This window comes from Neurospora hispaniola (genome assembly GCF_033458365.1).
Source record: "Neurospora hispaniola strain FGSC 10403 chromosome Unknown B0T23scaffold_4, whole genome shotgun sequence".
NCBI classification, from domain to species: domain Eukaryota; kingdom Fungi; phylum Ascomycota; class Sordariomycetes; order Sordariales; family Sordariaceae; genus Neurospora; species Neurospora hispaniola.
In genome coordinates, this window is record NW_026944409.1 from 4,199,782 (window position 1) to 4,224,797 (window position 25,016).

At 52.3% G+C, this 25,016-nt stretch overlaps 4 protein-coding genes across 4 annotated transcripts; 2 read left to right on the plus strand and 2 right to left on the minus strand.

The window, feature by feature from the left end:
- Nucleotides 1-413: 413 nt before the first annotated feature.
- On the plus strand, nucleotides 414-16,515 carry B0T23DRAFT_453982 (uncharacterized protein). Its single transcript, XM_062841194.1, has 4 exons — nucleotides 414-480; nucleotides 612-7,322; nucleotides 7,412-7,482; nucleotides 7,547-16,515. The coding sequence occupies exons 2-4, from the start codon at nucleotides 843-845 to the stop codon at nucleotides 16,449-16,451; spliced, it is 15,456 nt and encodes a 5,151-aa protein (XP_062693502.1). The 5' UTR covers nucleotides 414-480; nucleotides 612-842; the 3' UTR covers nucleotides 16,452-16,515.
- Nucleotides 16,516-16,584: 69 nt separating this feature from the next.
- Nucleotides 16,585-17,438, minus strand: B0T23DRAFT_317343 (uncharacterized protein; the record flags this gene model as incomplete). Its single annotated transcript, XM_062834997.1, has 2 exons — nucleotides 16,585-16,625; nucleotides 16,718-17,438. 2 exons carry the CDS (start codon nucleotides 17,436-17,438, stop codon nucleotides 16,585-16,587), a joined length of 762 nt encoding a protein of 253 aa, XP_062693503.1.
- Nucleotides 17,439-18,848: 1,410 nt separating this feature from the next.
- B0T23DRAFT_154764 (uncharacterized protein) lies at nucleotides 18,849-21,467 on the plus strand. The gene is made up of 2 exons (XM_062832608.1): nucleotides 18,849-20,116; nucleotides 20,176-21,467. The coding sequence occupies exons 1-2, from the start codon at nucleotides 19,105-19,107 to the stop codon at nucleotides 21,372-21,374; spliced, it is 2,211 nt and encodes a 736-aa protein (XP_062693504.1). The 5' UTR covers nucleotides 18,849-19,104; the 3' UTR covers nucleotides 21,375-21,467.
- A 949-nt stretch (nucleotides 21,468-22,416) lies between these two features.
- On the minus strand, nucleotides 22,417-22,662 carry B0T23DRAFT_317632 (uncharacterized protein; the record flags this gene model as incomplete). Its single annotated transcript, XM_062835011.1, has 2 exons — nucleotides 22,417-22,474; nucleotides 22,514-22,662. Coding segments are annotated over 2 exons (207 nt in total), but the record flags the coding sequence as incomplete, so codon positions are not given.
- Nucleotides 22,663-25,016: the final 2,354 nt, after the last annotated feature.

Consider the following 25,016-nt stretch of genomic DNA (forward strand, 5'->3'; position numbering starts at 1 on the left):
GGATAGTCGCATTGCAACTTCCAAGTTTCGACTGGAGCGATCCATCGCAGCTCCACTAAAATTACTTATCGAGCGAGCTACTGTAGGTAATCGCAAAGGGAAGGATGCCGCCATCCATGGAACATCACGTCGTCTTTCCCCTCTCCAGTCTCTCGCTCCCGACTTCACCACCACCGTCTCCCGTCTCAAGCATGCCTGGTGATTCCAACGGCGTCGCCAACCACAGACACAGACAGACACAGACCCAGATCTGCACCCCCGTCCCTCCCGCTCTCCTTGGCACTCCAGTCCCGGGATAACTGGCCCATCACAGACAGACTGTCTCCCACTTCCAAATCAACGTTGACTGAACTGAGCCTCCTCATGTTGTTCTTCTTCATGTCGACGGCCTCTGACCAATGATTCTGCATAGAAATCAAATCATCCAACATCAACTGGTACTTCTCAAGCACAGCCAATCACCACTACATACCAGACTTCGTAAGTCTCTCCCTCTGTTTGTGTCCATCTGATACCTACCATTGGTCGTGTTCAACACATGGCCGTCCTTGGGCAAGTAGCGAATAAGATTGACGCCTTGGGGACTCGTGTTAACGTTTTGGGTATATCAGTCCGCACATCAGCAACACCAACTGGAGGTACTCAGGATACCCTCATTCCTCATTGGACAGTCTCACCACATCATATCACTTACAGCAGCCTCCCGTGCCGGTGTCCCACTACATCCGCCGCGCAACCGCTAAAAACGGGCTCCTATCCGGCTCAATAATAGCACTTCATCGTGCCGAAAGACAACAAAAGGCCAAAGAGGCCATCACCACCCACTAACTAACCAACCCACAATGGCAACAGTCGACTCGGACCCAGACATTACCCTCTCCATTGCTAACCACCCACCAACGAAACTCCCAGGTCCCAGTCTCCTTCATCATCTCGTACAACACCGCTCCGAGACAAGAGGCAATGATGCCCTCGCCATCGACTACCTCGCCCCTGACGGCTCGCGGGTCTCACTGTCGTACCACGAGCTGCACAGAAGATCTGACTCCTTGGCGGCCACGATATCGTCTCTCGTCGGGCCGGTGACCGACGACGACTCACAACCTATCGTCCCGGTCCTCGTCCCCCAATGTCCAGATTTGTACATTGCCCAATTGGCGATTCTCAAAGCCGGAGCGGCCTTCTGTCCCCTTAACCTTGATATTCCTCTGGAAAGAGCAAAGTTCATCCTTGACCAAGTCTCGGCTGCCTTGGTCATTACCACGCCCGAGTTGGCGGAGAGGGTGCCCGAGGATGGAACGGGCAAGTTGGTTCTTCTCCTCACCGAAGAGGCCTTCACATCCACAAAGACAGTCGAACACAGGCGACCAACACCAACGAACCTAGCCTATGTCATGTACACCTCCGGCTCGACAGGAACTCCCAAAGGCGTGCCCATCACCCACGACGCTGCCACTCAGTCTTTGCTAGCTCACGATCGACACATCCCCGAGTTCTCACGGTTCCTTCAGTTTGCTGCACCTACCTTTGACGTCTCCGTCTTCGAGATCTTTTTCCCTCTCTTCAGGGGAAAGACACTGGTCAGCTGTAACAGGTCGGCCATGCTCAATGATTTGCCTGGGGTCATCAATGAATTGGAGATTGATGCTTGCGAGCTTACGCCTTCAGTGGCTGGAAGTTTGTTGCGCAAGAGGGAAAATGCTCCCGGTCTGAAGCTACTTCTGACCATCGGCGAGATGCTCACCCAGCCCGTCGTTCGCGAATTCGGTGGCAGTGATGCTAAGGCTAGTATCCTCTGGGGCATGTACGGCCCAACTGAAGCTGCTATTCACTGCACCGTCCAGCCCGCCTTTGCTGCGGACTCTGTCCCCGGCCTGATCGGCTTCTCCTTTGACACAGTCTCCTCCTTCATTCTGGCGATACCTGAGGAGGGAGCCGACGCCTCAGAGATAAAGGTTGTTCCGCTCGGCGAAGTCGGTGAACTCGCCATCGGCGGTCATCAGCTAGCCCCCTACTATCTAAACCGCCCAGAAGTCACTGCTGAAGCTTTTGTTTCTCACCCCGTCTACGGTTTGCTCTACCGCACAAAGGACAAGGCGCGCATGCTCCCTGACGGCACAATGCAGTGTATGGGCAGAATTGGCGATGGCCAAGTTAAACTTCGCGGTCAACGCATCGAGCTAGGTGAGATTGAACATGCCGCTTTGCGTGCTCCGGGATGTCACTCCGCTTTTGCAGCGATAATCAAAGGGATTCTCGTCCTCTTTTGCGCTGTCGATTCAGTCGATTCCATGGCTACCAAGATTGAAGACTGTTGCAAAGCCTGGTTACCTGGATTTATGGTCCCTGGTGACATTATCGTCATGACAGAATTCCCACGCTTGGCGTCAGGAAAAGTGGACAGAAAGGGACTGGTTGCAGAGTATGAAGCCATGCAGGCTAGCGGGCCGCCGAAAGATGAAAATTATGGAGACGAAGAGGAGAGGCAGATCTCTGTGTTGGTGCGAGATACCTTGGGAGTTGTCGTGCACCCAACCCAGAGTTTGATGCATGCGGGCATGGATTCGTTAAGTGCTATCAAGATGGCGAGTGCACTGAGGCAGACAATGGGGGTGAGGATTGGAGCCAACGAAATCCTGGGCGCCAGGACAATCAGAGCTCTAAGGGAAGTGATCAGGGGTCTTGAGGCTGAGGGTACTGATGATGGAGAGGGCCAGGAACGGGACATGGAGACGTATCAGCCGGCTGAGATCGCAGCCAGCAACGACGCTCTGAAGGGACGGCTGGAGGATATCGAAGCTGTGCTGTCTTGTACGCCGCTTCAGTCTGCGATGCTGTCTGAAACCACTGCCAACCCGAGAGCGTACTGCAACTGGATGCGGCTCAATTTCCCGGAGGGCTCCACGGAGATGGATATCCGGTCGTGGTTTCTTCAGCTTGCGCAGTCAAACGAGGCTTTACGGACGGGGTTCGTTCACCATGGCGGTCAATTCCTGCAGGTCATCTTCCACTCCCTCGACGACTCACTGATTTCGGCCGTCGACAACATTTCTGATGAGTTCTCCTTCTTCGGTCATGACGACTTCCTCCGCCCCTTCCGCATTTTCTTCTCCCCTCCCTCAGCCACATCGTCTATTACGGCCGTCCTTCAGATTCATCATGCCATCTATGACGGCTGGTCAACCGATCTCCTCCTCTCTGACCTTGACTCCTTCATCAACGATTCCACTCCCAAGTCACGTCCCCAATTCAGCGCCGTCACAACCTACTACCATTCCGCATCTTATCGCCGGTCTTGCAACTTAGCCCGCGAATTCTGGGCTCAACACCTCGCTGGTTTCCAACCTCCTTCAATCCCAGAACTGCGACCCGACATCCCTTCTTCTTCCACAGTTCGGTCCCACTCCGTCCATCTTCCCTCTCTTTCTCCCCAGCAAGTCAAGTCCGTACTTCGCGAACTTGGTTGTACCCCGCCAGTCCTCTTCCAGGCTGCTTTGGCTTGGCTATGGAGCGTTTACGTCGGAAGTCAAGACGTGGTCATCGGCACGGTAACATCGGGGCGAACGATTCCTGTGCCGGGCATTGAGAAGATCATCGGACCGTGCATTGCTACGGTGCCGCTGAGGACGGATCTGGCAAGTGTGAGGACGGTGAGGGATCTGCTGGGGAATGTTCAGGCGGTGGGTAGGGAGGTGATGAAACATAGCGTGTTGCCACTGAAGGAGATCAAAAGAGCTATAGGGATTCAGGCTGGACAGAGTCCGTTTGATGTGCTTCTTGTCTATCAGGAGACGCTCGAAAGCCCGACCAGGGATGCGAACAGGGGCGGAGAGAGGAAGTTCGTGGAGTTGGAACAAGGTCGGGACTGGCTCGAGACGAAACTTCTCGTTGAAGTCGAGCCCCACCAGGATGGGTACGGCTTGACCCTCACATATCACACTGATGCGTTTACCGGGGCTCAGATCGCCGTCATAGGGGATCAATTGAGTGTCCTTGTTGAGGCTATGCTCCACAGCTTGGACACGGAAGTATCTTCTCTCACGAATGTATTTCCCAGGAAACTGTTGTCGATTTATAACGAGCACCCCAAGACGCTTGAAGGGGTGCCAGATTTGGCGAAGGCCGTTGAGGTAGCCGCTGAGAGGAATTCGAATCAGGAGGCACTTTGCTTTGCGGGGAGGATTGCGGAAGATGGCACCGTAGTAGCGAAGAGTGTGAGCTACAGGGAGTTGAACGCAACGGCCAACAAAATTGCCTGGCTGTTGAAAAGCCGAGGTGTGGAGAAGGGAGACATTGTGGCCATTGTCATGGAGAAATCGGTACTTCTCTATGCGGGAATACTGGCGATTCTCAAGGCTGGGTGTGCGTATCTGCCTTTACTGCCCACCACGCCGGTTGAGAGGGTAAAGACAGTTTTTGGGCAGGCTGGTCTCCGGCACTGTCTGGCTGATTCTGACTCCACGACAAAGTTTGAGGAGATTGGAGAGGTCAAGTTCATTAACCTCGAGACTGCGGACCTAGGCGGCCTCTCCGATGAAAACCTCAATATCCCAGCCGATCCTTCCCGCATCGCCTACATCATATACACCTCCGGTTCTACTGGGATACCCAAAGGGGTTTGCGTCACCCAACTCAACATCGTCAGCAATCTGGACGTCCTATCTCGCATCTACCCATCAATACCCGGCAAATCCCGCCTCCTTCAGTCCTGCTCCCAGGCCTTTGACGTTTCGGTCTTTGAGATCTTCTTCGCCTGGACCCAATCCATGACCCTCTGCTCCGGCACCAACGATATCCTCTTCGCCGACCTCGAACAATCTATCTGTTCACTTGGAATTACCCATCTTTCCATGACGCCTACCGTCGCCTCGCTCGTTTCCCCCGAAAACGTACCTAATGTGGAATTCCTGGTGACAGCAGGAGAACCGATGACACCTGCGGTAGCAAGTAAATGGCACAAGCAGCTATGGCAGGGGTATGGCCCTTCCGAGACTACCAATATCTGCTCTGTCAAGAAGATGACCATCCCTCCTCGTCACAGGATTCGACATTTGGGTTTCACCTTTCCCAACACCAGCGCGTTCGTGGTTTGTCCTAACTCTGATAAGCTCGATCTGGTCCCAATCGGAGGGTTTGGTGAGCTCTGTTTTGGCGGAGATCAAGTCGTCAAGGGGTATCTCGGGCAGGAAGACCTGACAAGTAGGAAGTTCGTGGTGGATAAAGAGTGGGGGAGGGTGTATAGGTCGGGCGATCTGGGTAGGATGCTGGCCGATGGTAGTTTGATGATTTGGGGAAGGGCGGATGAACAGGTGAAGGTGAGAGGTCAGAGGGCTGAGCTGGGAGAGGTAAATGCTGTTGTGCAGGCGGCGGCTCAGGCAAGTGCTGGCAATAAGCTGGGGGGTAATTCGGTGGATCAAGCGAATGGCGTGGAAGAAAAGGGGGCTGTAGGAGAGGATGGGAAGATGGAGGGCAACGGGATCGAATGCGCGACACTGTTCTTCAAGCCGAAGAAAGGAGTGGCTTCCACCAGCGCAGGGCAAGGACAAATCGTCAGCTTCTTCGTCCCCGGTATCCTTGGCCGCACAACAACATTCCAGGTCCTCGAGCTCGACGATGTCCTTCAAAGTGAAGTCCGCTCCATCTTTCAATTGGTTGAGGCACAAGTACCAAGCTACATGATCCCTTCGTTCATCATTCCTCTCACCAAGCTGCCCATTACAGCCTCTGGTAAGCTCGACCGCCGCCTCCTCGAAGAGAGCTTCACCTCCCTTACCCAGGAGTACCTCGCCTCCGCTAGCCCTTTGATTGGCTCCAGCAACAGCGATGATGACAGCGGGGAGTGGTCAGAAGACGAGAGTAAAGTGGCAGATATTGTTTGCCGCATCTTTGCGGTTGACAGGAGCAGCGTGAAAAGATGGACGCCCCTCACGGCTTTCGGATTGGATTCCATTTCTGCTATCGAGCTCTCCAAGCAGCTTTCATCTCACCTCGGCGGCAGGCGCCTCGCAATATCAACAATCCTTCGAAGTTCTACCGTCGCGAGAATCGCGTTGGCGTTGTCCGAGTCGCCCTCTTCCGGGCCCCCGGCAGCGGCTACGGCAGAAGAAGTGGGAGCGGAAGCAGAAACGGGAAAGGAGAAAAGCCTGGAGCCGTTGGTCTCAGAACAGCTTTTCCGGGCTATTACGGGGCAGTTTGAAGAGAAGGGGAAGAATGTAGAAAAGGTGTTGCCTTGTACACCACTGCAGGAGGGCATGCTTGCTGCTTCTATTGGGCGTGGGCGTGGGGCGTACGTGAACAAGATGCTGCTGAAGCTCGGAGCTACTTGCAGTGTGGAAAGCTTGAGACGGATGTGGGCCAAGGCTTGCCAGAGGCAGGGGATTCTAAGGGCGGCTTTTGTGTCCACTGTGGATCCGGAGCGACCGATGGTCCAGGTTGTGTTGGAAGCTGGGAGCTGGGAGATACCATGGTTGGAGTTTGGTGTTTCTTCAACCGATGATTTGGGGGAAGTCATCGAGAAGCACGTTTCGACCCTCTCCGAGCCGGTCGACTCTTTCGAACCGCCCATTTCACTTGCGATAATCAACAGTGGAGATGGCAAGTTCCTGTCATTCATCTGCCACCACGCTCTGTACGACGGAGTGGCCATCCAGCGTTTGCTCTACGAAGTGGAACAGCTTCTTGCCGGCCAGGAGCTACCTCCAGCACCGAAATATGAGCCCTTCCTCCGCGAGAGTCTGGCGTTTGCGCGGGCGCCGGAGACGGAGACGTTCTGGAGGGAGCAGCTTGCTGGACTGCATCCCCGTCTGTTGATCAAATCGTTCCACTTTGCTCCTTCCAGCACAGCTGAGTTGCCAGCGCCGGTACTACTGACAAAACCCATCCCAATTTCACTCAGTCAAGTCCTTAGCAAGGCCAGGCACTCGAGCGTCTCACTTCTCTCCCTTATTCAAGCCTCATGGGCCACCGTTTTGTCGGTGGTACTGAGGACGGAAGACGTATGCTTCGGTAACGTGCTCAGCGGCCGTACCCTGTCAATCGAGGGAATCGATGAGCTCGTGGCGCCTTGCTTCAATACGGTCCCGGTGAGGATGAGGTTGGACGATCTCGAGGGACGCAGGAATATTGACTTGGTGAAAGCATTTGGCCAGCTGGGGACTAGACTTCTAGAGGGGCCTGGGTTTGCATCTTTGAGAAAGGCGCAGGGGCTTGTTCAGGCACAAGAGAGACTTTTTGACACACTTTTGTTGCTGCAACAAGGTGGCGGATATGGGGAGAAGGAGAACAGCCTGTGGAAGGTGGTGAGGGATGAGGGTGATATGGATGTGAGTTTTCCTTTGCTGATTGACTTGTTGGTGATGATGATCAAGGGTCGATAGCTTGTAGGATTTGCGCTGAAGGCTAATCAACGCAGGTCCCGATCGTGGTTGAGTTCGTCCCTGACGCGGAGAAGGATGAGCTGCTGGTGAATTTGTATTTGGAGCGGTAAGTCGTCTCAGAGTCCGTTTTCCATGCGATGGGAAAGGCTTTCTGACACGAACTGAAACAGTGGACACTTCTCCAAGGATTTCGCCGACCTGGTTCTTGATCTCCTCTTCAGCACCCTCGACAACTTCCTAAAGTATCCTGCCTCGCATATCTGGCAATTCGATACCCTTCCCGCGAACCTCAAGGAGAAGCTCACAGAGATGCCTTTCAATGACACTGAAGCATCAACCTCGTCGGCCCCTCATGTCCAAGCAAACGACGCGAGGAAAGAAGAGTGGTCCGATCTTGAATCCCGTATTTGCAGTGTTCTGGCCTCACTTATGACGAACAAGGACCGTCGCATTGGGAGACAGACAACCATCTACCAACTCGGTCTAGACAGTATCTCCGCCGTGCAGATCGCTTCGATGCTGCGAAAGGAACTGGCTTCTGAAGGTACGAAGGTCAATGCCAGCGATATCATTGCGCATCCTAGTTGCGCTTCATTGGCTGCGTTCCTTGAGAGCCAAAAGGGTAGCAATAAGGCCGTTATAATTGAGCCGAAGACTATCACGGATGGCATCGCTAAATTCGCTGAAGAGGTCCAGTCTCAGCTTGAACCACAGCTTGTGTCTCAGGACATTCGGCTCATGAACGTGGAGAAGGTTTTGCCTTGTACCCCGTTGCAAAGCGGAATGTGGTTGCAGTTCGTGCAGTCCGCTCAAGATGGAGGGAGAGATTACCTCAACTTTCTGGAGTACCGGATCGATGCCTCAAAGGGTGTTGGGCTGGATGACCTGGAGAAGGCGTGGGAGATGCTCTTCAAGGCTCAACCCATTCTCCGCACCGGCGTTATGGCCGTTGAGCATGATAACTGCGCTTTTGCGATGGTTCAATACCAGCCTGATGCTGTCAAGAAGCCGGTGCTTGTGATCAAGGGACAGCCTTTTGAGGTTGAGAAGTGGCGGAGTGATCTCGCTGACGGTATCCTGAACGAAAAGCAGTCCGTGCCGTGGGGCGTTTCTTTGGTTGAGGGTGATGATGGGTTGGCGATGCACGTCGGCCTGCATCACGTTCTTTACGACGCGCATTCTCTGCAAGTCCTCATGGTGGAACTTGCCAAAGCTGTCTTTGGCGATGACCTTATCCCGCTGACGTCTACTAAAACCGGAACCGCTGTGGCGGATATTCTCACGCAAATCGAGACTTCCCGGCAGACGGCCGAGAAGTTCTGGAAGGGGCAGGCGGAGAATACAGTTATCAACAGCTTCCCAGTGATGACGCCCTTGAAGGAGTCGACCAGGAAGATCCAGGTGGAAACGCTGCAGGGTGGCTGGTCGCTACCTGAACTGGAGAAGGCTGCGGCCGAGTCGGGGTATAGCTTGCAAGTCCTCCTTCAGGCTTCGTGGGCGCGGGTGCTGTCAGCCTACTTGGGTGAACCGTCAGTGACGTTTGGCGTGGTTCTCTCGGGTAGAAACACGGAAGCGACGAGAGACGCGATCTTCCCGTGTATCACCACCCTGCCGGTCATTGCTGCGAATACCGCGAGTAACGAGGAACTGCTGCAGGGGATGATGAAGTACAGTGCCGAGCTGTACAAGCAGCAGCATCAGCCGTTGGCGAAGATTCAGCAGTGGCTTGGAAGGCCAGACACGAGATTGTTTGACACGCTGGTTGTTTATCAAAAGTTCTCATCTCACACCTCCACAACTGAAAAGCAAGCGCCGTGGAGCCTTGTCGAGGATGCTGCGACAATCGATTACCCCGTCTCCATTGAAGTCGAACCTCAACCCAACGGAGAGGTGAAGTATGCCGTTACTTTCTTCGACGACGTCCTCCCTCGTGAGCAAGCCCAGCTCGTTTTGAGGCAGTTTCAGGCAATGGTTGAGTATCTCGCTCTTCACCCAGCTGCTGACGAGGATGGACTGTTGGAGCGACGTCCGGAGCTGTTCGCCATCGTCCCCCCCGAGAAAGCCACCTTGCCAGTGCTGGACGATGTTCAGTTTCTCCATCAGTTTGTCGAGGTCCAAGCTCTCAAGACTCCCGAGAAGACGGCCCTATTCTTTGCTGATGGATTTGATTCCCATGGCGAGCCGATAGGGAGGCAGTGGAGCTATAATGAGCTTGATGCTAACGGAAACCGGGTAGCGAACATGCTTTCAAGACATGTCAAAGTTGGAGATATTGTTGCAGTCTACTTTGATAAGTGTCCGGAGGCCTTCTTCGCTATCTTGGGTGTCCTGAAGGTGGGATGTTCGTTCGTGGCACTGGATCCTGGAGCGCCCAAGGCAAGAAAGGAGTTCATTGTCAAGGATTCTGGGGCTACCGCCTTGTTGACCACGGCTGGCAAGTCCACACAGATGGACTTCGTTGTCGAGGTGCCGGTCATGGGCGTGGATCTCGAGGCGTTGAAGAGCCAGTCGGCTGACCCGCCGTTCTTGGATCGGAAGCTGCATCCATCTGATGCGGCCTACTGTCTTTATACCTCCGGTACAACAGGCACCCCTAAAGGTTGCGAGATCACCCACGACAACACAGTTCAGTGCATGCTCGCTTTCCAGCACATTTTCACTGGTCACTGGGAAGACACATCCCGCTGGCTCCAGTTCGCCTCCCTGCACTTCGATGTTTCTGTGCTTGAACAGTATTGGTCCTGGTCTGTAGGTATTACCCTTGTCGGCGCGCCTAAGGACCTCATTCTCGAAGATCTCGCGGGGACTATCTCCCGATTGCAAATTACGCATATCGACCTCACTCCTTCTTTGGCAAGGTTGATACACCCCGACGATGTCCCGTCCCTGTGTCGCGGCGTGTTCATAACAGGAGGCGAAAGCCTGAAGCAAGAGATTCTGGATGCGTGGGGCGATAGAGCCGTCATTTATAACTTTTACGGTCCGACGGAGGCAACGATTGGTGTAACAGTGTACCCGAGAGTTCCGAGGAACGGAAGGGCGAGCAATATTGGGCGGCAGTTTTTGAATGTCGGTTCGTACGTGCTGAAGCCGGGCACAGACAAGCCTGTCCTGCGCGGTGCTGTCGGCGAGCTGTGCGTCTCTGGCAAGTTGGTTGGTAAGGGATATTTAGGGAGGGAAGATCTGACCAAGGAGAGGTTCCCTACCTTGCGGGTACTTGATCAAGAGGAGAAGGTCTACCGCACTGGTGACCTTGTCAGAGTTTTGCATGATGGTTGCTTTGACTTCTTGGGGAGAGCGGATGATCAGGTTAAGCTCAGAGGGCAGAGGTTGGAAATTGGGGAGATCAACCATTCGATCAAAGTGGGAGTGGAGGAGGTGCAGGATGTGGCGACAGTGGTGATACGCAACGAAAAAGCCGGCAAAGATTTCCTTGTTGCTTTCGTGACAACAGCCATCAGAACGCGGGGAGTGGAGCAGCAGAAATTGGAGGTGATCAAAAACGGAAACGACACTGCTGAACTGCTTCACAAGGTCCGGCAAGCCTGTCGCGCAAAGCTCCCTGGGTACATGGTCCCAACCTACGTCGTCCGTCTGCCTTACATCCCGCTGTCAGCGAACAATAAGGCGGAGATCAAGGAGCTAAAACGTCTCTTCTCCTCGTTAACGCAGGAAGAACTCGTCAGCCTCTCCCCTTCTGCCTCCATCGCCCCCGGTAGCTTGACCCCTACTGGTCAAAAAGCTGCCGCCGTCCTCGCAGAGATGCTATCCATCTCTCCTGGACTCATTACCCCCTCTACCTCCATCTTCGAGTTGGGTCTCGACTCCATCTCTGCCCTCCGCTTTAGCCGGGTGCTCAAGCGATCCGGTTTTCCTCAAGCCTCTCCGTCACTAATCCTCAGCCATCCGCTCCTTGCCGACTTGTCACAAGCCTTGGACTTGGGCAAGGCGCAGTCCAACACCGCTCAAATTGCTGCTGCCAAGCAACTCGTGCAAGCGTGCCAGCATCGCCACATGGCGAATGTCTGTAAAGAGCTGGGGCTGAAGAGGGAGGAGGTAGAGTATGTGGCGCCGTGTACCGGGTTGCAGGCTGGTATGACTGCCCGGAGGGAGAAATATTATAATACCTTCCTCTTCAAGGTGACGGAGGGAGTGGATGTGGAGAAGTTGGAGAGTGCATGGAACGAAGTCATGGACGAGTACCCGATTCTGAGGACCAAATTCGTGCAGACTAGTGAGGGATTTGTTCAGGTCGCTGTTAAGCCTGGAGCAACAGATTCAAAGCTGAATTGGAAGCAATTGAAGGTCGAGGAAGAGGCTGAGGTGGAAGAGACGGTAAAGGCGACGAGAAGGGAGTGGCTACGAAACAATGCCGGGAGGATTATCAAGCGAACCATGGAACTCCAGCTGTTTAGTATCCTCAGACCCGATCTCCAGAAGGAGCGGCTCTTGGCGTTGCACATCTTTCACGGCGTTTATGACGCCAACAGCTTGGAGTTGATCCTCCAGAAGATGGCCTCTGCATATCGTGGCAAGGTCGATCAGGGTGAGAAGAACCCATCTTTTCTCGAAGCCCTCTACCACGGCCCCCTCCAACCCTTTTCTCACTCCAAGCCTTTCTGGCTGTCACACCTCAACAATGCCAGTCCCGAGCCGACTTTCGCCGTCGTCGAAGGCGCCAGCACGAAAGCCTTCAGTTCCCGCACAACCATCCCTTTCACTCTCCAGCGTTTGAGCAAAAATCTAGGAGTAACCAATCACTCCCTCCTGCAAGCCGCTTGGGTCGCCGTCTTAGCCAAACAGTTCGGCGTCAGAAACCCAACGATCGGAGTCATTGTTTCGGGACGGGCTATCGAGCTTGAGGATGCGGAGCGCGTCGCTGGCCCGCTTCTGAACACGCTGCCGTTCCATGTTTCGGTCGGCAATAGGACGTATAAGGAGCTGGTGAGGAGTTGCCATGACTGGAATTCGAAGGTAGTGGAATGGCAGCATGTACCGCTTAGGGAGATTCAAAAGTGGTGTGGAAAGGCCGGGAAGGGGCTGTTTGAGGTGTTGTTCTCGTTCCAACAGGAGCAGCCTTCGAAATCCCAGGAAGCGGATGTAGAAGGTAGGAACAAGGAGGAAGAGTTGTGGACAATCATGGACGAGGATGCCAATACGCAGGTTGATTATCCGCTAGCGCTTGAGGCAACTTTGACGAGTAATGGGGAGGTGAAATTGTTGATTGTTGCACAGGAGGCGGTTGTTGGTGAAGATATGGTGGAGAAGCTGATGGAGGTTTTGGTAGAGATTATGAGGGAGATAGGAGAGGATCCGGAGGCAGTGATTGTGGGTGGTGATGGGATCAACTTGGTCACATGGCAGCAAGAACCTGGACACGAGGCCAACAAGGTGGAGGACGTCAACAAAGGGAGAGAAAATTCCGGGTTTGTCTGGACTGAAGCCTCCAAAACGATTCGCGAACAGATTGCTACCCTAGCGGAGGTCGCTGCTGACACAGTCACCGAGACAACCTCGATCCTGGAGCTTGGCCTGGACAGTATCGACACTATCAAACTTTCTGCACGGTTGAGGCAGTTGGGTGTTAGTATCAAGCCAAGCGAGTTGATGAAAGGGCAGACAATTGAGGGACTGCTTCCTTACTTGGAGGAACAAAAGATCATGAACGGCACGCAAGCAAACGGCGACAAATTACGAGGAAAGACCTCCTCTAGTTTGAGGGACAAATGGGTTGACAAGATCCGCGAACAACAAAAGGGAGATATAGAAACAATTCTACCCGCCACTCCCCTTCAAGACGGCATGGTCGCCGAGATGGTCCATTCGGACTTCCAGCTGTACTTCAACCACGATATCATGGAGATTGAGCCGCATGTCGACCTGGGCAAGCTCAAGACTGCGTGGAAGACCGTGATCGCCAACTCCCCGATCTTGCGGACGTCCTTCTTCATGGCGGAAGACCCCACGTTGGATTTTGCCTACCTCCAGGTTGTCCACCAACAACTCCCCGCAGAAGCCATGAAAGAGCTGAAAATCGAAAGAAAGGAAGACCTATCCAAGATCACCGAGTATGCTACCGCTCGGGCTCGAAAAGCTGGCGGCGATGCCGGCTTTCTGCAGCTGACATTCGCGACACTGGGTGACAGGAGATTTGTTGTTCTCTCCATAGCTCACGCCCTCTACGACGGGTGGTCTCTCTCCCTCCTCCACCAAGACGTCCAAGCCGCTTACGAGGGCCGGTACACACCTCGCCCCTCGTATGAAGCATACCTGGAGGAGATTATTCGCAAAGGCGATGGCCGATCAGCAGCTTTCTGGTCTGGATATCTGGCTGGCGCGAAACCGACGTTTTACCCTCAATTTTCTCTTGAGCAGTCTTCGGTCATCTACCAGCACGAAACCACCTCCCAACTTGACTTCTACAAGATCAAGTCCTTCACCAAACAGCACGCCATAACCTTGCAAACGCTTGGTCAAGCCTGCCATGCCGCAGTGCTCGCCACCGTTACCCGAAGCCTAGACGTCATGTTTGGCGCAGTCCTCTCCGGTCGCGCCGGTTCAGAAGAAGCTGAACAGCTCATGTTCCCCACCATGAACACTGTTGCAGTCAGAAGCGTGCTGCATGGAGACGTAAAAAGTTGGTTGCGATACATGCAAGGTGTTTCGAACGATATCGGTGGCAAGGAGCATTTTCCGTTGCGGAAGATGCAGCGGTTGGTGAAAGGGGGTGGACAGCTTTTCAACACGTTGTTTGTTCTGCAAAGAAGGGTGCCCGGCGGTAACACAGGAGCAGGTGGTGAAGCGCTGGTGAGGTCAGTAGGTGGAAGTTCGGCGGTTGAGTACCCCGTTTGTGTGGAGATGGATGTTGTTTCTGGCGCAGATGGAGGGGAGAAATTGGTTTGGAGAACGGCGTGCGACTCACGATTCGTGGATGGCGAGAAGGGGGCGGAGGAGTTGCTGGAGAGATTGGATAAGGTGTTGAGGTATTTGGTTGAGAGCGGGGAGAAGAACGTGTTGGAATTTGAAGGGGGCAAGATGAGTGTTTGTGGGTTGGACGGTTTTACTCCGTCGACTGATGATGACACCGTTGCGGTTGATGGCAAGGATTTAGTAGAGGATGCAGATGTTGGTGGAGAGTGGTCGGAACTGGAGGAGAAAATCAGGTCTGTCCTTGCAGAAGTTGCTGGCCTGGAGGTATCTACGGTCCAGAAGAGCAACAACATCTACCACCTGGGCCTGGACTCCATCTCCGCCATCAAGGTCGTTTCTCTCCTACGGAAACAAGGGGTATCGATCCCGCTCCGTCAGCTGTTGAAGGCGAAGAGTGTCCCCGCCATGGCTCAGGCTGCTACTGTGGCCGGAGAGCAGCCTGCAGCGAGGTCAACCGAAGCTCCGGCTCCGAATGACACTGGAAATGGTATCAACACTGTCAACGAGACCTCTCTGCCTCCCAAGCATATCGACGAAAAGCACATCACCGCCCTATTCTCTCAAGCCGACATCATTCCCTCCTCTGCTGGGCCGATAATCAACAATATCGAGGCCGTCCTTCATGCCACGGCCATGCAAGTCCACATGCTCTCCGTCTGGCAAAACACCCAAGGCGATGTCTTCCACGCGACCTTCACATATCGTCTCACCGGCAACATCAGCAAGTCCTCTCTCTCGGAGGCCTGGAAGTCTGTAGTTGCCGAGTTTCCCATTCTGCGGACCATCTTCTTAGCAAATGACCAGCCTGAAAAGCCGGTAGTGCAGGTCATTCTCAGGCCTGATGCGCTGGTGGACAACCCAGCTGAGGATATCGATCCAAAGCAGTGGTCAAGTCTGTCAAGAAAGGGTCAAAGTGGATTAGTCCAACCGTTGAACTCCATGGGTGGTCAACAAGCTGACAACGGGGATTGGATCTTGAGCTTCACGATCCATCATGCTTTGTACGATGCGATATGCTTGCCAATGATGGTTAACCGGCTCGCCACCTTGTGCGCCGGCGCCAGCATCAGTGGAGAGGCGGATGCTTCCAAGTCGCTTGAGGTCTGGAAGGAGTATAGCAGACAGCAGACACATCAAAGTGCGAGGGCGAAGCAGTTCTGGACGGAATACCTTGCTGGCGCGAAGTCGACACCTGTTGACCTCAACCTGGACACTTCGGCAACGAGTTCAACGACAGGATCAGAGTCGACCACAGCAGCATCAGCTCTAGAAAAGGTAGAAGAAGCACCATCACCGCAATCCACCTGGCTACCCGACCTCCTCCGACCTCTTGTAGACGGACTCTCTCGTTTCCTGCCAGGAGCCGTATGGCAACCAGCACCAGCTCCAAAGCATCAGTCCCGACCCTCGCGGCGCGTTTCTCTAGTCCAGCGCAATGCCATTGCGGACGTCTCCAGGATCAAGAAGCTGTGTGCCGCGGCAGGGGTCTCAATCCAAGCCCTCTTCTTCGCTGCTTACGCACGTTTCGTCTCGGAAACTATTCAGGCCAAATCCCGAGACGTGGTCTTTGGAGTTTACCTTGCCAACCGCTCTTCCGACCTCTCTGAAATCCCATATCCCACTCTCTGCCTTGTGCCGTTGCGCGTTCGAGTCCAAGAAAGCCTGGTGGACATGGCCAAGCGGATTCAAGAAGATCTGTACAAGATCTCTGATCCTGAACACGTTGGTGCGGGACTCTGGGAGATCAAGGAGTGGACTGGAGTGGTGGTGGATGGGTTTGTCAACTTCTTGAGTGTGCCTGTGTCTTCTTCCAACTTTGATTCCAACGGGGCTGTGAGGATGGAACTGGTGAGCGAGGAGGAAGTGAAGGTGATGGGAGAGGCCGAAGACCAGCAGGAGTTTTCCGTGCCTAAGGAGCTCGAGAACAACGCGGTTAGGAATGCGTATCCGGTGAGTTTGATCAAGTTGGTTTTTCTCAGACCGACGGCTTATGCTAACAATATGATACAGGATACAATCGATGTGGAGGTTGCCGTCGAGGGCGACGCAGTTACGATTGGCGTGTTTGGGTCAAAATACAAGCTCGGGCTGGATGGTGCTCGGTTTGTGATTGGAGAGATGACCAAGGCGTTGACGGCATTGTGAGGGGTTTCGGGATCGTGTTCTCGTTTACTTGTATATTGGTAGCAATTACGGCGTCGCGGAATATTCGTTCGTGTACGTTCGTTGCATTATATTATGCATTACAATCTAGATAAGATAGAGATATGTTTCTCGTTCATTGTTTCTGCTTGTCCTTCTTCCACGTCCAATCCGCATCTGTTGTTCCAACAGTTAGCGTAGGTACCTTTGAGAAAAGAAAAGAAAAAGGACCAGGGCATGTCAGGGTCACGAGGGACAGAAAAACTCACCAGGATGCATCTCGGGCACTTCAATATCCTTTCTACCCTCTCTCTTAGCCCTCCAATCCGCCCCCGGGAATCGTTGGTCTCTCTCATCCAACACCTTTTCCATGTCCACGGGGAACTGGCTCTCGTCGGTAAAGCTCGTCATCAACTGCGGTTCTCCGAGGGGCAACTTATCGCCCCTATCCACCTGCCACAAGTGATAGATCTTGCCATAGAGGGTAACCACCTTTTCCATCTCCGTCTTCTCCGCCTTCTCCCAGGCCGCCTGCGGCATCAGCCCGGGAGGCTTGGGCATGATCAACATGCCGCTCTTGACCTCAAAGACATGGGTATGCCAGTACCTCCTCTCTTGTTGGGGAAGGGTCTCGTACAGCTTGGGGGTGATCATGTACTCGATGCCCAGGATGCGGGCGCCCGGGTTGGGTGAATCGTAGAGAATGCATTGTCGCACGTCCTCGGTCAGGTGGGCGCAGTAGTGGTTGGCTTCGACGAAGCGGGTGGGGTCCGAGGCGTACACGTGGAAGGCGTTGAGGTGGGCGCAGATGGACTTGACGGGGCTGAAGTCTTGAGCGAGGGAGGCGCCGGTTTCGAGGGCGGAGGAGAGGGTGGTTTTGGGAGAGCCGGGGATGGAGGGGTTGGCGGGGTCGTGGCAGGCGAGCGAGGGAGTGGGCACGTCTTCTCGGGTGTCGCTGTATTTGGTGGAGGTGGTGTTGTTGTTTGACATTGTGGGAGGTGGTGACTAGAAAATATATTGTCGCTGAGGGTTGTGTAAAGGTTGATTTGCTGCTAGACGGAGAGAGAAGGAGTTCCTCAACTGCCTGTGTGTATTCAGGACTCCGAGTCAAGAAAAGAGTGACAACCGAAATGGTACAAGTTGATCAAGAAGCTCTTTCCCCGAGCTAGTTGGTGACGTCACGATGGTGATTGAGAACCTTAATGCCCCGCGGGCCGGACGCCGTTGCCTGCCACGAGGAAGCCAAGGTAGGTCGTGTGGTGTAGTGTATAAGTTGTCTAAATTGGTAGCGTAGTTTAACAGAATAACCGCACAAACACTGGTTGAACTGTTAGCGCTCTTTGCTCCGTCACGCAACCCTTTAACAGGAGTGACATCAATGTCCTTTGCTGCTCAAGGTCATTTTACACGTTCATCACCCGACACTTTTACGTAAGGGGACCACAACACCATGAACATGGATTTCCATGCTACACTAGTGTTTGGCCCAAGGGACGGCCCCCTTCCGTGCCGGTCCGCCCAGTTTCGCCCCGGTCCGCCCCGGATTGGCAGTGGAGACGGCGGGGCTTCTTTGATTGACTCGAACATGGCTGGCTTCGTCTGTCTGTTGCTTCCCATTGTTGGGAGGGGTAACTCCAGTTCTCATGTAAACAAATCAGTTTGGTGAGTGTAACCCCCTCCCTCTTTGGCCACGCAGGCAACAAGGCGCACCTGAAGAAGAGGAGATAGGCCAACTCAATGTGGTCTAGGTTCAGAAACCACCTTGGACTTGCATATACATTGTGGCGATGCAGGCCAAAGGGGCTGACTGACGAAAAAGACAGCCGGGGATACCTACAGGTATTTGTTGCGGAGGTCGCCCACGATGAAATGGACAGGCCAAAAGAGTCACCCAGAACCTTCCTAAGAGGATGACCTAAAGTGGAAAGAACTGACCATGATGGCCAGACGAGGTGGATGATGGAGATGGAGCGCGGGCTGTCTGCCTGCCTCCTGCGTACTGGACCTCTAAACTGCCCCTGCTGCAGGTCAAATTCGGGCCTGGCGCAGTGTTAGCGCAGTCCCGCTCCAGTGCCCTGCCTGCCTCCGCCATCTCCGCTGATCTCCAACTAATCGAGTCCCCCATTATTTCCATCACCACCATTGGTGGCCTTGTCCGCACTTTTCTCGACCCTCGTCGGGTACACACACGACATGGACCCTGACTCGACCACCCCGACCACCCCCATCACCAATTCCAAGCTTCCTTCTTGCAGCATGTCGCAACCAAAATGGTTGTTTACCGTCGTACACACGGTGGCGGCGGCAGAGCCTCCTTGGATCGAGGTAGTATTCCAAGTCCAAGCTATGTATGCTGTTGTCACAACTGATGTGGCTGCGCCCCTTCTCGTAAACCTCGTCTGTCTGCTACGAATCCAACACTCATCATCTCTTTTTCTTGCTTAGATAGAGCCCCATCCTCTTCCCCCGAACCGTCTTGCCAATCAACAACACCACCATCACGATCACGAATACATTCATACCCAGACGCGGGCCACTGCTACTACGACGCTTGAAACGACATTCAATTATACACCCATGCGCTTTCCCACCTCAACTCGTCCATAACGGCCTCTTTCCGTTCCTGTCTCTGGGCATCATCCCCTAGATCGTCAACATGAGCAGCAGCGATGACAAAGTCGAGACCGCCGCCCTCGTCATCTCACTCGTGGCATTGATCGGAACATTCCTACAGGTCGTCCAGCAATACCTTGCATCTGCCACGGGTTACGCCAACTGCCGCAAAAGTCTCAAGGGCGGCTGGTATGATACGGTACACCGAAAGTTACAGCTCAAAGAGCTCCGTTTCGAGGTCCAGTTTGAGACTCCCGTCATATTCGTTTGTCCGCAAACTAATGACCGCGGCCCTATGGATAAGCCTGAATTGGGTCTCAAGGTTCCTATCAGTTTTCTCGATGGCACCAAGGACAGCATGAAGAAGGCCCGGCTCCTGACACAAGAGGAGCAGAACGCACAACAGCGCGACGCCCTTCAACACAGCCGTATTCATACGGCCGATAATGAAAAGGCCACCTGGCTCACCCTGTTGGAAGAAATTCAGTCCATGGAACGAGCAAACATGAATTGGGTCACAGAGCATCGCCAGAAATCCGGCCCCGGTGCCGTAGCAGGCTTCAAAGAGCACACCTTGGTTGTTGCCCTTCAACCCAAGCCTCGAAGCTGGGACAACATGCCTGCCGGCGTCAAGAAGCCGTACGCTACCACCACAATATGCCACATAGTCGAAATCGCATCCATGCTGGGTATCTACTGGAAGGAGTTTGATCGATCACGGGACAAGTACCGCGCCGAAGGCAACGGTTTCATGCTCACTGGTAGCACGGTCCCCGATCTCGGCCTCACCTTCACCTTCCAGATATGTGGAAAAGCCCGCTTCCAGGAAAACAGAATCATACCTCTTGATGAAATCAAGGAGCTGTGCTTCGGCTACGTTCGCACCATCTTCTACACGGCCAAGGACAACCGCAGGCTTGGTGCTAAAGATGACAACGAGCTCCAGTTTGGCAGCATGCGCGAGATTGCCGAGACCATGGTTCAGCTCGAATGCAACACTAGCACAGCCAATTACTTCAAGACAAAGGACGCTAGACACCAACATCTGTTCGCAGGTAAGTCAGATAAAGTGCCCTTATGAAGCGACACTCAACTGACAGGCCACATCGGATAGTTCCCTTTGAAATCATCGGCATGCTTGGACAATCCCTGTACATGAAAAACAGTTACCACCGCATGCTTCCGAACCCGACACCGTATCACTGGGATAGGCGCTTCTTTGATCTCCCAAGGCTCATCAAAGAGTTCTCAACGAGGTTTGACAAGGAAAAATACATGACGCCCTCTCCGGACACTCCTGATCTGAAAAAGCTTATCAGTCAAGTCCTCGAACAGCTGGAAACCGATAGAAGGGACGTCGCAGCAAGACAGAAGGAGAGGGATACGGAAATTGCCGCTGATGAAGAAAAGAAGAAGAAAGACAAAGAGGACAAAGAAAACGAAGGGCACGAGAAGAAGAAGGATGTGGAGATCTCAAGTGACGTACCATCTGAAGGTGGAGTCATTGGTCCGCTCAAGCGATCGCTAACAAGGAAACGAACACGACCAAGTTGGTTGATTGAATACAAAGCAAGCAGTCCTCCAAAAGCGGAAGAACGGCCCAAAAAGGACTACGCACCCATTTTGCCTGGCTACAACCTTCCTCTTCTTACTTGTCTACACGACGCAATTCAGGAGTGCGACAAATACCTGAAGACTCGTGAGCGCGATCTTCTCACCATGGTTGTTCGCGAGCACATCCAAGAGGTACTCAGGATGATCAATGAACCCGAGCCGGAGGAGAGTACAAAGTCAACCACAACGGGCGACACAGGAGATGACAGCTCCCAGAAAGCAGGGAAGACGGTTCCGGCCTTTTTCGACGTACTCAGCGACGCCAACCCAGAAGACAGGCAGGGCATCTTCATGAAAGTCTACTTTGAGCATGTCCTTCCTTGTGTTAGCGATCGTGCGGTCAAAGCGTACGATAAGCGCAAGCGCATGAAGAACATAAATCACAGATCGTATACCTTGGCACAGCAGACCGAAGACTCGGACATCAGTGGATTGGGGATGGCCCCAACGGAAAGAGCATCGGGTCCCGATTCCACTGCCACTGCTTCGACACCTAGTACGTCTACGGTTGGGCAATCCCCAGTGTTGCCTACAACACCTGTCCTGGCCCCTGAGCAGCTCATCGAAGCCCAGGCCATCTGGTGCACTCTGATTTTCAGGATGCTGTGCTGGCTTCAGTTGCACGACTTCGACAGGCAGGACATACAGTTTCCCAAGAGCGAGCTCAGAGGCAATCGCCTTCCTGTTTACATCTCCTAGGTGGGTGATGGCGACAAGTTTACGGCTGCTTTTTTCCCGTCATACCCACTTAATTTTGATCTTCGCGGGGTCCCGGCTTTTGTTTCTTTGGTCACATCATCACCCATATTTTTGCGAACAGCATGGTACTCACAGTTTTGGACACTCCTTAGCATCATAGATGGGGCATTGGATAACCTGATCGATATGTTGGCTTTAAGCGCGTTGTTGTCGCCTGGTCGTTTTACCCGCATTGTTGTTTTGTTGCTTAGCGTAACCCACACGTCTAACAAATTCTTGATGCTTTGCGCTCATGACACTTTCATCATTGCCGACATTCTTGTGGTTTCGCCGCTTGTACTGCCTTGAGCATCAATAAGATCGCACGATGGAAGGTTTTCGAGCTTCATCCACAAGACCAGTCACCCACCGCACGGACCACCATCCATCACGATGGCTCAGACGGGCACCCACACCCACACCCACACAAACCAAGTTCGGACTGCTGTCGTGTCTCCAATTGCAAGGGCAAATTTTGCGAGGATGGTAACGCCGGAATTGAATTGGTTCTGTGCCCTGTCGTTTCTTATTTATGTTTGATAATGGCGCTGCGACTCACAAGAACAAGTGCAAACCGACACTTTGCATGGACGAGACAGTCTCACAAACTCAAGAGACGAGACAAGAGCAGGTGGGTGAATGAGGGGAAGAAAACTGTGGATGCAAGCACTCAACGCGACCTCAATCCAACAACGACGACTCTCGCGAGATTTGCAAGCCCACGGGGTGCGAGTGGGGTAATAGATTGATGATTTGGCATGGCCCTAATGCAAGCTCTTTGAACCAGTCCAACCACTGACGAACCGTTCTCACGGTCTCGAGAGCAAGGCCGACGAGGTGGTTGGTGGGTTTGCATGTCTCTGCTTGTCTATCTTGCAGAGCGCCAGTGTTCGTTTCCGTTCCGCCCGGGCTTTGTACGGGGTGCAGGCGTTGTTAGCAGGCGTTACTCGTAACACGACAGATATTTGACGGAACCAACGGAGTAACTGGCGCCGATGCTGGTTCACTCATGGAGTTGAGGAAGATCAATGATCTTCTCTTGTTCATTCACATTATCTCCGCTGGATTGCGAGTTGGGTGTTTCGACTCACCTTGTTCACCTGCCTGGCAGTGCGGGCGTCTGCGGGTGTTCCTGACCTGGACCGAGCGAGACCAGACGAACGATGGAGACTGGAACACTGGGACTCGGTCGATAGCCGACCTCACTGTGATTGGACACCCCAAAAGTGGCTAGGGACGCTGCTGAAGGAATTCCACAGCCCACACACACACACTTTCGAGATCAGATTGGCTCGATTGGTTGATGGGGGTTAAGTGCGCCACAAACTACGCAGTAGGTGAAGCGCCTCGTTCCAGACTTTCCAAGCAAACCAAGCGAACCGCCGCCGGCTGGTGCCCGGGGGAGGTAGCCGAAGGAGCACGGACCATCATGCTCACCAAACATGGAATCGAGAGCGGAGAGACGAGCGGTGAAGAGATCCACAAACATTCTCTCTAGGTGGGGGTGGGGTTAAGAGAGTGAGAGTTTCATGTTGTTCCCCGATCCTAGGGAGTCTTGTCATCGGATCAAAGACCCTTCTTTACGGTGATATTTCCAGCTTTTCGAATGAGGGCGTGAACGTCGCAGCAGTAAATGGCCCAGTAAAGGGAGCCAGTAAATCCTTTTTACGTGGTACGCACTGGCCAGCTCGTAACCATCCCAGTAAAAGTGGGTGGTCTTAGCCATGACCCGCTTTTTGTGCTTACGCGAGGGGATTTCCAAAATGTAATCGAAATACTGGAAATTAGAAATCGTCGTATTTGAGCCAGTATATAAATCGTAGTGTTGTTGACTACTATAATACCCTTCGTTGCTTACTATCGTCCCCCTCTTCCCTTATTATTTTTTTAAGAATAATAACCGCCTGCTTTTATACCTATATAAGTGACAGTCAAGTTCAGCGTGTGACATAGGAGGAATCCCAAACTATAGGGTCTCAATTGTAGTTATAATCTAGCCAATTCCTCTCTAATTAATTATCCCCTAGCTAGCCCCCCCTTCTAATTAAATTTAGAAAAAGAAGAGAAATCGTACTACTATTAAGAATTAGATATAGGACGGCGAATAGGAATCTTATTTATTTACCCTCTTAAAAAATATTGCCAGTTATAGTATAACTAATTAGAATAATTATAAAAACTAAATATATAATGCTCTTATTATTAAAATAATTAAACGCTTCAATTTATCGTCCAATAATAATTAAATTTATAATAAAATTGATTTATTTTATTAGAAATAGTATATATAGATAATTTTAAAGAATACCTCCTAATCAGAGTTCAGGTTTAATCTTAATACTAGTACAGCGATTGTATTTAATAAAGTATAGGATTTACTAATCAAAATTAATATATTTGATGCGGAAGTCTGGGATTCCTGTAGAAGACCTTGTATTTGGTATTCTAAATAGGAAGCGTGATGATTTCTAGGGAAGGGAGCAGGCCAGAGGCGGCCTTACAAGCGTTGGTTAAATAGGGTGCTTGCAAGGCTTCCAGAAGCCTCTACTCTGCCTGTAAATGGGTGCCCTATCAAAGGCGGTCAATAAAGGTTGTAAGAACCTTTGTAGGCCGGCTGGGCAGCCCCGTGCCTACCGGAGGGTTCCGGCGGGCAGGAGGGTAGTCTATCTTTCTATTGTATATATCCTATATTAAGTCCCGGCCTTACAAAAGAAGCTATTACTATCCTCAATAATATTCGTCTATTACTCTAATTATCCTTTATATCTCCTTTCAATCTATATCCGACTAGCTTTCTTCCTCCCTAATTATATTAGTTATATCTCCCTAGCAAATACAAACGCTATAACCTCCCCGGCGGGTGCCTGAAGCAGATCCTTCGGGGCGGCCTCCTTTTTATTCCTAATATTCTTCTATTAATTCTTTAGAATATCTTAACTATTATTCAATCTTCTATTCGTTATACTAATTTCCCTATCCTATTTATTTAATTAAATATTATAATTTATATCGTCTTCTTACCCGATAATCGAATACCGCTTCTACTTCGTACTTTTTACTATCTTCTTCGGAGTCTTAGGAATCCTTTATTGGGCTGGGCGGGGGTATTTGGCGGGTAAAGGGATCTTTATCCTTAGGAGCGGGTAGGAGATGCGTATAGGATACAACCGGGTAAATTTTCATATTGTCTAGAAGATTAAGCCGGTACGCCAAGCGGCCAATTCGTTCGAATACTTTAAAGGGGCCGGAACATTATTAGAATAATTTTCTTAAGGGTCGTTTAGGTAGGTAGTATCCGTAGTGGAGTTGGAGAAAGAATTTATCCTTAATATTAAATTTAATATCCCGGTAGTTTTCGTCGTATCTTACCTTAGCTTTGGCGGTTGCGAAGTCTATAGTAAGTTGCGTATTTTAGCGGAGGTGCTTTTTAAAGGCTATGTTATACTCTACGTTAATATCCTCTAAAGGTTTTATTAGGGCGTCCAAGGGTCTACGGAATTTAAAGCCGTAAAGGAGTTCGTAGGGGGACGATTTAACGGTATCGGAGTATACACTATTGAAATTCTATTATAGAGGGAGTATAATATCTATCTAGCGGGCTTC

What these genes read in the sequence shown, in the direction of transcription:
- B0T23DRAFT_453982 (XM_062841194.1), top strand. Translation starts at nt 843, where the DNA reads ATGGCAACAGTCGACTCGGACCCAGACATTACCCTCTCCATTGCTAAC. An exon ending in GGGATGAGGGTGATATGGAT is followed by an intron (nt 7,323 to 7,411) that starts GTGAGTTTTCCT and finishes TAATCAACGCAG; the next exon opens with GTCCCGATCGTGGTTGAGTT. An exon ending in GTGAATTTGTATTTGGAGCG is followed by an intron (nt 7,483 to 7,546) that starts GTAAGTCGTCTC and finishes GAACTGAAACAG; the next exon opens with TGGACACTTCTCCAAGGATT.
- B0T23DRAFT_154764 (XM_062832608.1), top strand. Translation starts at nt 19,105, where the DNA reads ATGAGCAGCAGCGATGACAAAGTCGAGACCGCCGCCCTCGTCATCTCA. An exon ending in ACACCAACATCTGTTCGCAG is followed by an intron (nt 20,117 to 20,175) that starts GTAAGTCAGATA and finishes CACATCGGATAG; the next exon opens with TTCCCTTTGAAATCATCGGC.